General features: G+C 40.0%; 1 protein-coding gene across 3 annotated transcripts in view; it reads left to right on the top strand.

Moving 5' to 3' along the window:
* The first annotated feature begins 5295 nt into the window (after positions 1-5295).
* LOC308384655 (receptor-type tyrosine-protein phosphatase U-like) overlaps positions 5296-12388 on the top strand; it is a 259383-nt gene continuing 252290 nt past the window's right edge. For all 3 annotated transcript variants that reach the window (XM_080863197.1, XM_080863196.1, XM_080863195.1), the window contains exon 1: positions 5296-5550. In XM_080863197.1, the coding sequence (XP_080719323.1) occupies positions 5481-5550 (70 nt within the window). In that variant the 5' untranslated portion in view covers positions 5296-5480. The remainder of the gene's footprint in view (positions 5551-12388) is intronic.

Here is a 12388-nt window from a genome sequence, read left to right as displayed (position 1 = left end):
GCAAAACAGTGGTTTTGATTGCTGCTCCAGAAAATGTCACCCCTTTGATCAGGAATATCTTTTGGCAACGTCTTCTTCTGCTCATATCAGCACGGTTCATTTTTTATCCATCCTGATCTGCTGTTACTCAGCTGTGTTCCTCGTATGTGCCTGATAACCATTTAACGTCCTCACTCAGGACACAGAACTTAAACTTTGTGTCTGTCCCACGCTCCTGCCTGAAGACCTTTGGAGAATGAGGACTTGAAGCCACTTTTACTTTTGAAATGCCCCACCCACACCTGTGAGATGAGTGGTCAACCAAACAGAGTAAAATAAAGTTTCGCAAGCCTTCAGATTCCAATTGAAATTTCTACAGCATAGTGTAGACAGTGAACGGAACACTCCTGGTAGCTCAGCAATATTTAAGCCACAGTGTAGCAGGTTGTTGTAAGCAACAAGTGACACAAGTATCCTATGGTGCAACAATATTTCCTTATAAACCATAAACTGTAAAACTGACAATAAAAACCGTCAGTTTGACCCTGCCCAGACTCACTATGGCAAAGCTTTGCACTAACTGACCTGCTGACCTCCTGTTTTGGACTGATGCCAACACACATTAGTTCTCAAACATCAAGAAAGTAGCCGTTAGCTTTTTTTTGTTTTACGCTTTAGTTGACTTGAAAACTGCAACAATAATATAGAAAGCACAAAATTTTCCCCTTTAAAACTCTATTCAGAGGTTTAGAAAAAAACTAAACCAAACCAAAATGTAGGTAAGGACTGGAAACATATTATGTACTGATATGTAAAATCTTAAAATTAAGAGAATGTGTAGTGAAGCACCAACTCAAGGTGTTCATGCATATTCAAAGATGGTTTTATCCACTCTTTGAAAATCAAATATTATGCACAAAAATGCTGCAGAGTCACAGAAACTGTTTTCAAAAATCATCCCTTAGACTCCATCTACTTTACTGAGTTGAATAATTTGTCTAAACACGATACCCAAGTCCAGCGAGTGCCGTAGGAAGACAAACAATTAGCCAGTCAACACAATGTTTGGGACCAACAGTGTCATCAAGTTGTTTACAAGCTTTAGTCAGTGGTTAGGGGAAATCACATACTCTTCCCCACAGAAATTAAAGTGGAGACAATGTCTGGGAATGACTGGGAATACTCTGTAACAAGTAGACAATTCTCTCTGATAGAAGAAAAGTTCAAATTAAAATCAATTCATGTTTAAGCCCGACATGAGACTGCAACAGGCCGGAAGAAAGAAAGTGATGTAAACCCTAAAAATAGGTACTTTGGGCCATGTAAGAAGAATAACTCTGTGCTTCTCTGCAGATGTAACAAATTGCTATTTCTGCTGGTGGGTGTTTGCCTAATCATGATCACCAGCTGGGGCTCTGAGCTTACCGCCTTTATAGTTTCCAAGCTACAATACAGGTGACACAGCTGACATGAAATATAGCAGAATTACTGTGAACAAATTAACTGGTTATATAACATGTAATATAAGTACTTTATTGGCGAGCTGTTAACATGAACATGGAGGAAGTTATTAGACTTGAAGGGCATGTGGACCACTATATCACTCACACCAATATATCAATCTCTCCCAATAGTATAAAAAATTACATTGAATTATTACAGCCTAGCAAATGAAGCAGCTCCCCCGTCCTCCCTTCTCCTACTCTCGTCTTAAAATAAATATCTCCTAGACACAAGTTAAAAGCCTTGAGGCCACAAAATCAATTTTTCATAGGCAGGGGTAATAAAGAGTCTTGATCCTGCTTTTCCTGTCTTTGGAGCAGCAACATGGCTCACTACCATCTGAAGCTACAGCCAAATGGATATGGGCCAGTGCACAAATCTAACAGGTATAGGGAAGAGTTGGCTGCACTTCGGCCTGCAGTTGGTTGGTAATTTTTCAAAATAAAAGGCTGAGTGACCATCACAGAGTTTGCATGGCTATTTATCCACCGACTCCCAAACTATGGCCCTGTCACTTTGGAATGGTCCTGCAGAGAATCAAAGACCAGAGGATAAAAGTACCTTTCACAGTCTGGGTCATTGCATTACTACTCAGCCTTTCTAGCTGTAAGGGCTTAGGACTACTTTACCCGAGCTCAAATCAATAAAAGGACCAACAGTCCATTTCACTTTCAGACCAAAAAATGTGAAGACAAGCAGGTATTATATTGTATGCTGTATATTGGGATCATTTTCTTGATGTTGCTACAAGGGTGGTACAACACCAGGTAATGTGAGTGTTTTTTCTAACTCATTTGGTAAATCTCGGTGCTGGCTTTATTGGCGATCCACGATGCTCCTGTGAGCAGGTTTTCAGAGTTTGTCTCAGAGACTTATGGACTGTGATGTGCTGAATTAAAATAGCAAGTTGTGGTTTCCAAGCTATTATATTATTCACATTTTACTTCTATGTATACACTTTAGGTGTTTTAGTCTGTATTCTATTTTTTAAAATAATTTATAAATCAGAAAAGTCATATATAGAAAAACGTAATATTATATTAGAAACCGTAGTAGGATTATTCACAATAAAATAACTGTGGTGAACTTATTTTGAGAGCAGCCTTCAGAGCCATGTGCCCATTTTTAGCTTTGTTGCCTCTAAATGCTAGCTTCAGCTTGAAGAACTCTAGGGCTGCAAGAAAGGTCTACAGACTCTTCCAGTAGCCCTGTTGGTCTTTCCTCCTAAACTAGAGTGAACAAAGGGAGAAGTTTTCATGTACTTGGTAACTAAATGAAAGGATTATAGTCTGTCACACTTCGGGAATTGAATCCTCCGTGTACATCAAAAAAGAAAAGGGAACCCTCCCAAACAACCTGTAGGCTAAAACGGCATGTCAGCTATCACCACTGGTTTTTTTTTTTTGCCAGGTTCATCTAAAGCTCCATCTCACAGAGTGACCCTGCCTCAAAATCTGGGTATTATTCCAGCTGATATTACGTCTACTTCAGCAGTTTTCACTTGTTTTGTTCTGTTGGCTTGCAGAGCATAAAAGCCTGTCTGATTTTTTCTTTCACTCAATGGAAAGGGTCACAGGTAGTTCAGCAGTTAGATAAATTACTTATCTTGACATGAATTGCTGTTTTAAATCTGATTGTCCAAATCATATATCAAGCTTTGTATGTTGCTCGCTGAAAGCTATATGCACAAAATATTGGAATGAGTGTCCCCCCTCCCCTTCCATTGGATACTTGTGAAAAAATGAATTGCCATATCTCTACTTCTTCTTCTTCTTCTTCTTCTTTTTCTGACAGGTCCCTTTAGGTATTGCCACAGTTGATCATCCATCTACCTAGCATCCTCCTCTGTCACATCGAGCCCCTACATGTCCTCATTCACTACATCCATTCACCTTCTAGTTGGTCTTCCTCTTTTCCTCCCTCCTGGCAGCTTCATAGTCACCATTTTTTCACCTCTGCACACAAATCATCTCAACTTTGCCTGAAAACTGCTCAACCTGAGCTGCCCACCTGATATACTTGTTTCTAATCCTGGTCATGCCGAGTGAAAATCAAACCATCTTTAAATCTGTACCTCCAGCTCTTTCTATCTTAAAAGTCATAATGTAGATGAATGACAGTTTCAAGAAAAAAACGTGTCAGAACATTTTCAGTACACTTCTTTCTACAAGACTCTAAAATGCTGCTAAAGGCAATAATCATTTGCTCTCCAAAAGGCAGTCCCTCATTTGGTGTTTTGCTGATGGCAGTGGTTTAAATCTCACTTGTCAACACTATCAAGATCTGATTACTGTGACAGCGCTATCATCCTCCAATGGATCACTCCAAAGTGGGTAGAAATCTTGCCTTATAGGACAAACTTCAGAACTACTGGCCTAATTTCCAGTGACCCTTGCCATCAAATGGCACAAGTGGACCAAAACCATACCACAAAAATGCTTCTCAAAAACTGAGGAACTCATTGTTTGGGTTAAGAGTTGTTGTTTCTGACTTAAGTTGACTTAAATCTGAAAAGTGAGACTGGATCAAATCATCAAGACCAAAAAGACAAGAAGCAGAATGCATTCATAAAGAATGATCATTTATTTGTATCTAATATTTCAAAAATATTTCAAACAAGAAGCCGGTGATGTCTGCTAAGCAAATTAATTAAAACAAACCCCAGAGGCAAAGTCAGAGGTCACCTGCAGAATGGCACTGCTGGAGCTGGAAAATGAGAATCAGCAGCTGACTTTGCCATCGGCTTTTCATCGGTGGCTTGAAACCAAGCTGTCCAGGTACAACACACTCACTTCATCACATCGCCACCCTGCTGCCACAAAGCAGCATGCTAGATATTGACAGAGAGAACAGCTCTTCCACATCATATTAATACACAATATATACAACCGCAGAGAGCAGACAGTGCTCGGGCAGCCTTTGGCAAGGTGTTAGTGCTTAAATATCTCACCACAAGTGAGTCAGAATTTAATCTGTTGCTTTTTAGCATAATAATGGAGAGCAAGGGCCAAGCTGGAATAAAGCTGCTTGGAAGCCAAAAATGCACTTAAAGGGAAGACTGAGGAAAAATATCCCCCTGAAATGTATGTTTAATATTGTGCTGATACAGCTCGCCCCCACAAACTTTGGAGGCTATGCTTTTTTTTAAAAAAAGAAAAGAAAAGAAAGTCATATTCAAAACTGCAGTAAGAGCTGGAATTATTATTTAATATTTTAAACAATAACTTATGTATAAACTCTTTTTATATTTTTAAACTTGGACACCTGGACAAACCCTGACTCCCTTGACCAGCTGTTCTCTCCTGTTTGACTAAATGGCCATTGTAGCTTCAGATTTCATTTCACTTTTTAATCTCAAATAATCATTTTCCATTACCTGAAAATTTTCTTATTCAGAATTCAGATTTAATCGAAAATTGAATTTATTTTCATTTACACTAGCTCATGACTTTGACTTTTAAATCTGATATTTCTAGTATTTATCTTATCATTTCATCATCTGGGATTCCTAAAAATGAATTCTGCCTTTTATAATATTATATATAAAAACATCATGACTTTATTTTCTTTGTTTTCTTCATGGCTTATCTCCTTATTTTTGCATTCTTTTATTGAGTTAAACGTGATTCTTGAAGAAACTGACTGCCTCCGCGCAATTAAAACCAAGCGCTTGGCTTCGTGTGGCTCTCCGGCCGTGAGCTCCCCTTCCTCGCCACATGGAGGCGCCGCAGACCCGCATTCCTGCGTCCCGCTTGCTCGCAGTGCACACAGAAAAAAAAAGTAGCGGAGCCGTTACAGGAAAGGGGGGCTCTTTTGAACGCTTTAGCTTGAAATCAGATGCTCCCTGTGCGGGATGTGGAGGGATCAGTGCAGGCGGCGATGAATGGAGCTGAGCGCGCAACTTCTCTCCAGTCCTGCCGCTGTTGTTGCTCCTGCTGCTGGAGTTTCCTCTAGGATTTGCTTCTTGTGACGAGCTGGACTTTACTTCTTCTGCCAACATGTATTCAGCAGCATTGCTACTGATGCTGGCCATCAGGATCTACGCAGATAGCATGGAGGGACCAACAGGTAAAAGAAGAGAAAAGAGAAATACTTAGTTTGGGTATGGCGAGGCATAGTCCGAAGGCAAGAGTTACAGTCTTAAAGTTGACTGTGAGGGGTTAAAACCGCCATGTCCCTGCAATTTACAGATTTATGCTGAAGTCAAATTGTCTTCTGCTCCGACTGTGGTTCCCTAACTTGAAAAAAAAGTTGCCTCTGAGTGCGCGTTCAACTGTTTAAACGCGCTCCCGTCTCGCTTTCGGTGCTGTGAACTTTGTCCTTTGTGTAAACAGTGGCACGTTAATATTTCACTGGACATTAAACGTGACATTGCCTGCATCCTCACAGCATCATTTTATGACAGTGCTCAGTGGTGTGTGTGTGTGTGTGTGTGTGTGTGTGTGTTTTCAAGATCAAATATAAAAAGTCAAAAAGCTCGAAAACGAAAGAGGATTCAGCAGTGTCTGCCTGCGTTTGACGTTTACTGCTATTTTTCCAGTTGTTCAGGCTTCATTGGGTGTTTTTTTTTTCTAAACCAATGTGTCATCTCACAGAAAGTAAATCTCCTCTCAGTAATAAGTCATCCCTCATTGGATCTTATATTGCAGATGTTTAACTTTCTTGTGTGTTAATAGCTCTGATGGAACATCTTGCATGATTATGTTGCGGATGCATCGGGTGATTTGTTCACTTTGTAACACAGTCATCCCTCAGAGCTGTTTTGGAGTGTGTTGCCTGCTGCTACAAAGCAGCAACCATAGAGATGAATTAGTAATGTCAGTGTTTGTGCTCGGAATAACCGCACTGACAGCTGGTCCAGATATTCTCTGTGTGGATCAGTCAAACTCTTGATAGACAGTTTTGAAGTGTTCTCAGAGAGGAAAACACATTTTGAAGCTATATTACCTGAAAGCCACAGAGCCTGTCTGAGCTGTGAGTTCAAATCCTTTTCATTTTGCCTGTGGCTAGTTTAACACTTAAATGGCTGAAGTAGTGTGTGAAGACTCCTAAAGGCCGTGGGACGTTATCTTTTAAAGAATTTTGTGGAATAAGATTAGAAAGAGAAAAAAAACAGCCCGCAGTCAGCCCCTTATCAAGTTTGTCTCATGTGAAAGTGCAAGTTGACTTTTCTCAAATGCTTTTCAGCTTGTGTGAATGTTGGCAGTGCGATATAAATACTTTGGTACGTAGGTATCAGTTACACGATCACCAGAGCCAGTTGCTGAACAGCCGTGCACCGAGCCACTCCCTGCTCTCTAGGATCGAGTGGATTCTGTGGGCAAGATTTATTGTAACAAGCCACCTGTCTTCTGATCTCGCATGAAATAGCAGACAAAATGTTTCAACACCACTGATTCACATTCTTTTTATTCATATCACCAAGATTAGACACTGATTTCCATGGAGAAAGTCAAAGCTAGTTCTAATTGCATATGGCTTGGGTCATTGCGGTGGACCTCGGCCCTTTCTGTGACAGACTGAAGGCTGTTGTCACACAGTAGGAGTGAAAAAGTGTGTAAATTCACATTTAAATCAGATTCTGCTAAGTGCATTTTCACCTGCTGCTTCTCTTTTAAGTATATCCGTCAAAGAACGCTGTCATTGCAAAACTGCAATGCAGTATAGATGAATTTGTGAATTTCTATGGTGTGACTTTGTCATAAAATTGCAAAAAATGTCCAACGTGATTTTCTACAGCTCAATACATTTTCTTCAAATGTCAGTTCACTTCCAAACCCCAAAGATGATTGGACCCATATATCGAACAATATCAGTTATTTGCTGATCTATCGGCTTTAATAACAGTTGATACATGAAAAATGTAAAAAGTTATACGTTATGAGTAGTGGTTTGTCCACCAGAGGGCACTGAGCAGATTCTCTGTCGACAGCGTTCGTATTTGGAATGCCATCACCAAATGCGGATAAATCTTTTTTTAAAAATCCAACATTTTGAATATCTATATATGGATGTATATCAGAAAGAGTACCTACTTCTTGCTTCTGTCCAGATTGTTTGCAAATCCTTGATGTCCCTTGTTTAAGTCATTCTCATGCACTCTTAGACCTTCTGATTGGGTGCTGGAATTTTAAATCTTATCATTACTTGCCAACATTTTTTCCATGTGTTTATAACCTCGTTAAAGCATTTCGCACTACTGCATCATAACTTGAGATACTGCTCATGTTGTTTCACTGCTAAAGACAGCTCACCACCCATGATATTCACCGATTAGTTATCTTTGGATCAGATAATCAAATGATTGTCGCAAATTTTGCTGTTTTTTTCTATTGATACAAAAATCACGGTAGCAGCAACCTTAGCATGTTGAATAGCATCAGAAATAAAGACCTCTACATGTTGTTTAAAGTTGTCAACAATAGTATTAGAAAACACTGCATACATTTTCATTGCAGTGCAGATGAGACGCATCTTTATGTATCCATGAAGCCAGATAACTGCACCAATTAGTTAAACTGCAGAAAAGTAATAAAGACATAAAGACCTGGATGACCTCTACTTTTCCAATTCTAGATTCACACTAAACTACGGTTAATGTACTGCTGGCCTCCAGTAACACTGTGAAGAATTCAGAAGTCATTTTTGTCCAAGATATGTCCTTCAAAGTGCTCATTAAACAAATATGTTGGACTGTTTTCATCCATTCGTGCAATAAATCAAAAATTACCAACATCACGTGTCAGAGTGATGCTGAAAAGTTAGACTGGGACTGGCTTGAGAGACCATTTTTTTTCCCCATATTAGCTTCTTCTCCTCATTGGTTTTAAAATCTTTATCCTTAAGTAGAAAATCTTGAATAATCAGGCTCTGTCATAACTTAACAACCTCATGGTATCTAATCATCCTAAAAGAGGGCTTCAGAGTCAGACTGCAGGCTTACTTTTGGTTCCTAGAGTTTTCAAAATTAGAACAGGTGTCAGGGCCCTCTACTCTGGAAACAGCTCCAAGTTTATATTCAGGAGACAGACTCTGTCTCTGCTTTCAAGATGAGGCTTAAAACTTTCCTTTTGATAAAGCGTATGGTTAGGGCTGGATCAGGTGACCCTGACGTTAGTTATGCTGCAATAGGCTTAGGCTGCTGGGGGACTTGCCATGATACACTGAGCATTCATTTTTCCCTCATCTCTTTTTGCTCTCTGTGTGTTTATACACCACTACTGCATTTAATCATTAGGAATTCTTAAATGCAGACTCTCTCTTCCACAGTTTGCCTGTTTTGTCCCATCTTTCTTTGCTTTCTTCTCTTTCCCTTCATCCCCAACTAGTCGTGGCAGATGGCCGCCCCTCCCTGAGCTCGGTCCTGCTAGAGGTTTCTTCCTGTTAAAAGGGAGTTGTTCCTCCAACTGTCACCAAGTGCTTGCTCATAGTGGGCCATGTGATTGTTGAATTTTCTTTCTAATATTGTAAGTATATTGAGGTAGAAAGCTGAATTGAACTGAATGAAATGCAAGCAGAAGTAAAGCGAACTTGGTAACATGCCTGTTCATTTTGAAATGTATTTTGGAGTATTTTATGCTTAAGACTCGAGGGGAGTGAAAGACTGTGAATTAATTCCCCAGCTGGATTCAAGTTAAGAGCCGTTATAGTTTGGGGTCAGCAACTTAATCTCTCAGTGACAACAGTGACCTAAAGATTAGGTGTCTGCGTGACAGGCTGCCTATGTGTTGCTAAGACACTAATGCTTTAATGTTTGGAAATAGGACTGTAATGCATCATCACGGTTACCACTTGTGGGTACACATTGAGATTTACATACAAATCAGATTGTTTCTATTTATGCCTCCTTGATATTCACAACTAGGCTTTGCAATCTACAGTAGATTCACACGAGGAAAGATTCTTCGAGAAAATTCTTTAAGGTGGAAGGAAAATGATTTGAGTTGTGTTTTACAGAGTTCGTTTGTCATTCATCTGACCAAGCTGTCACTGCAAACTTTTGCCAATTGTAGTTATGTGATGCTAAGAACACTTTTGGTTGGTACTTAAGGTTCCCCACACAGCTCTTGGAATAAATCATCAAAGACTGAGCCTGGCAGTTTGTTGTCGGATTTGCAGGTACTGAAGTTTTAACATATCCCTTTTGCTGCCTTTTTGAGGCTGCCAAGAAGTTGTGTCATGCAGCTTTAATGTTGATCGGAGCAAAAACACAAGAAGGTGCAGTGGCAGCACCACTTTATAATTCTGCCGAGTGTAGCTGTGTTTGCACCTCAGCTCCAAAGTCTGGCCTAGAGAACGTGTGATCGCTCAGGTGACACCTGGCGTGTTGTTTAAAGGTGCCCGGCCCCCTGTTAGCGGGGGCTGTGAGGAATAAAAGCAAGAATGTAATTTAATCTTGAAACGAAACCACGTGAGTGAGCTCCGACACTAAGCAGCGCTGACATGCGGCTCCAAGGATTCTGATATTGGAGGAAGTAAGCTGGAAAAGATCGCAACGAAAGTGAGCGCTGACACGAGAAGGTGCGCTTTCATGGTCTGTTGGGAGGATGTAAAGAGGGGAGTTCTTGGTGTGTAGTGGCGTGAATCCAGCTCAGTGCTAAAATAGTCCAACACACACACACAGCTCTCCTGGGGCAAATGTGAGGGCTGTAAATAGAGAAAATGGCGTGTGTGTTCACACAAAAAGCAATAATGAGATGTGATTTTTTACTGGGGGAAATAACAAAAGATTTTTTAATACAAAAGTTGTGAATTCCATAATAGCTGCACGTTTTTAAAGAAAATGAGTACAGCATAATTGCAGCTTGCAATAATGAGATGACAAAAGAGCAAGTGCTGTTTCAAACTGAAGAAGAAAAACCCAATGAATGTAGGGTATAGATTTAGTATAACCCATCCGCATATTCTACTGGACATTTAGAAGCCTTTTCAATTATGACCGTTAGATAGTTTGACTTTAATTATGTGTTTGGCTGAATAAAATGGATACAATGGCAAAAAAGATCAATTTGAAATGATAAAGCACAGCCAATGTTTCACTCTTAACCTTTCTGATGAGCACTATAGCATTAAGTGGGATAAATATTACAGAACACATGAGGGCTTCTTTTCCATTCAAATGGATAGGTCAAGCATCAGATGTGTAGACATATTCAGACAGTCAGTAGCAGGCTGACAGACAAATGAGTGCTAGCTAAGGAGCCCTGAATGAGGTGGAAGTCAGTGCAATCCTCCACTTTGATGGCTTTTGAGAAATTTTAATTGCCTTGGCTGTTAGTTGTCACTCATGCTGTTCGTCTCTCAGACTTTCATTGGCAGCGTGGCGAAAGCAAACTTGTAAAGGTGTTTCACCAAATTAAAATTTTAGTTGTAATCATCACAGTGTGAAGACTTCATGGGCTTTTTGGAAGTTCTCAGACCTGCGAATGGCAGACCGAGTTCACAAACTTCAGTGGTTTTTTATACATATATAACTGCAGCATGATTACTTCAGTTTATCTCAAAATGATTTCCTCTTATCATGAAGGGAGAAGTCAGGCCTGCTGCTGTGGTACTGAAGGCAATTTTCTCTATGGAATTGGAGTTGATGAAATGCAGTTTCGCCGTCAACAAACTTCATTGTGCCCGTCTCGGTTGAACTCCGAGTTCTTGTGCTCCATCTATCTTTCAGTATGATGTATCTTCAGTAGTCATCAGTTGTATACAGTATTTTAGTCTTTTGCCACTTTGCTTTCTGTTTTAACACCGGACTACTCTTGGTGAATGTTTGAGCTGTTAACATATTAATAGGGGTGCAACGATACACAAAATTCACGGTTCGGTTCGGTTCAATACTTTGGTGTCACGGTTCGATATTTTTTCGATACAAAAAAATGTTCAAGCATTTTTAATTTGTCATTTATTAAAATTATAAATATATATTTTAACTCAAAAGTACAGTTTTTAAATTTAACCCTAACCCTTGTGCGTGTTTTTTATTTTGACAGCGAATGCACACCTGCGGACCACTTATGTGCAGCCCTGGTTATTTAGCTCGTCATATTGCAGCCACAGAAATTATTTTGTCCATGAAACCATAAAGCTGCACTTTCTTTTTGCCTTATAGTCTGATTTGTCATAACTTCTCCGTTTTGTGGTAAGCTTTTCTTTGGCTGTCACTTCTTCACCCTGACCTGTCTTATTTGGCTCAGCAGAACTGAAATGCTTTTACACACGGACTCACATAAGCTCAGCGATTCTCTGCGCGATCAACCTCTCACATGTTTAAGCTTGCTGCGGGAGATTTCACTTGTCATGTTTGCATAGTAAGCTAACGATTGATAAGACGATGTCAGAGGAATTGGTGCACAAATTATCATCACTCACAGATCAGTGCTGTCGCTCTCTATACACAGTTCGCACGATTGCAAAGTGAAAGCAAAAAAACAAGCGCAAATTCAAACGCGACTTCAATATGTCACATATTGACAGTGGCTCACCGATGCCAATGACATAATTACCCAGCTACATTTCCGAAAGAATGCAAAAGCATTGACATATATTTTTCCTACAATAGCCCGACGGGCAGGGAAGAGATAGATTTTGGTAGCCCGACTGAAAAAATCGCTAGCTCCGGGACGTCGGGCTAGCGATATTGCAAGCCCTGTATCTGATTGAGGAATCACTCATCTTTGGAAAAGAGAGTTTATTACAGAGAAATGTCTCTTTCCAAAATAAAAGCTATACTATCCGCTTCTTCTGGGCTATATTCTCAGCAGCATAAGGAGAATCATGTGCTAACAGCTGTCTAAATGACTCGGCTAAAGTTAGTAGCATGCTTGTTGTTTTTTGTCTGCTTCCACTTGTCTTTGCACTAGGATGATGTCGGCGTAAATGTGCAGTCATATTCGTTGTGTTGCCACTAGTG

Source organism: Rhamphochromis sp. 'chilingali', assembly GCF_963969265.1.
Source record: "Rhamphochromis sp. 'chilingali' genome assembly, chromosome: 17".
NCBI lineage: Eukaryota > Metazoa > Chordata > Actinopteri > Cichliformes > Cichlidae > Rhamphochromis > Rhamphochromis sp. 'chilingali'.
Note: the sequence above shows the minus strand (reverse complement) of the source record. Positions and strands in the feature narration are given on the sequence as shown.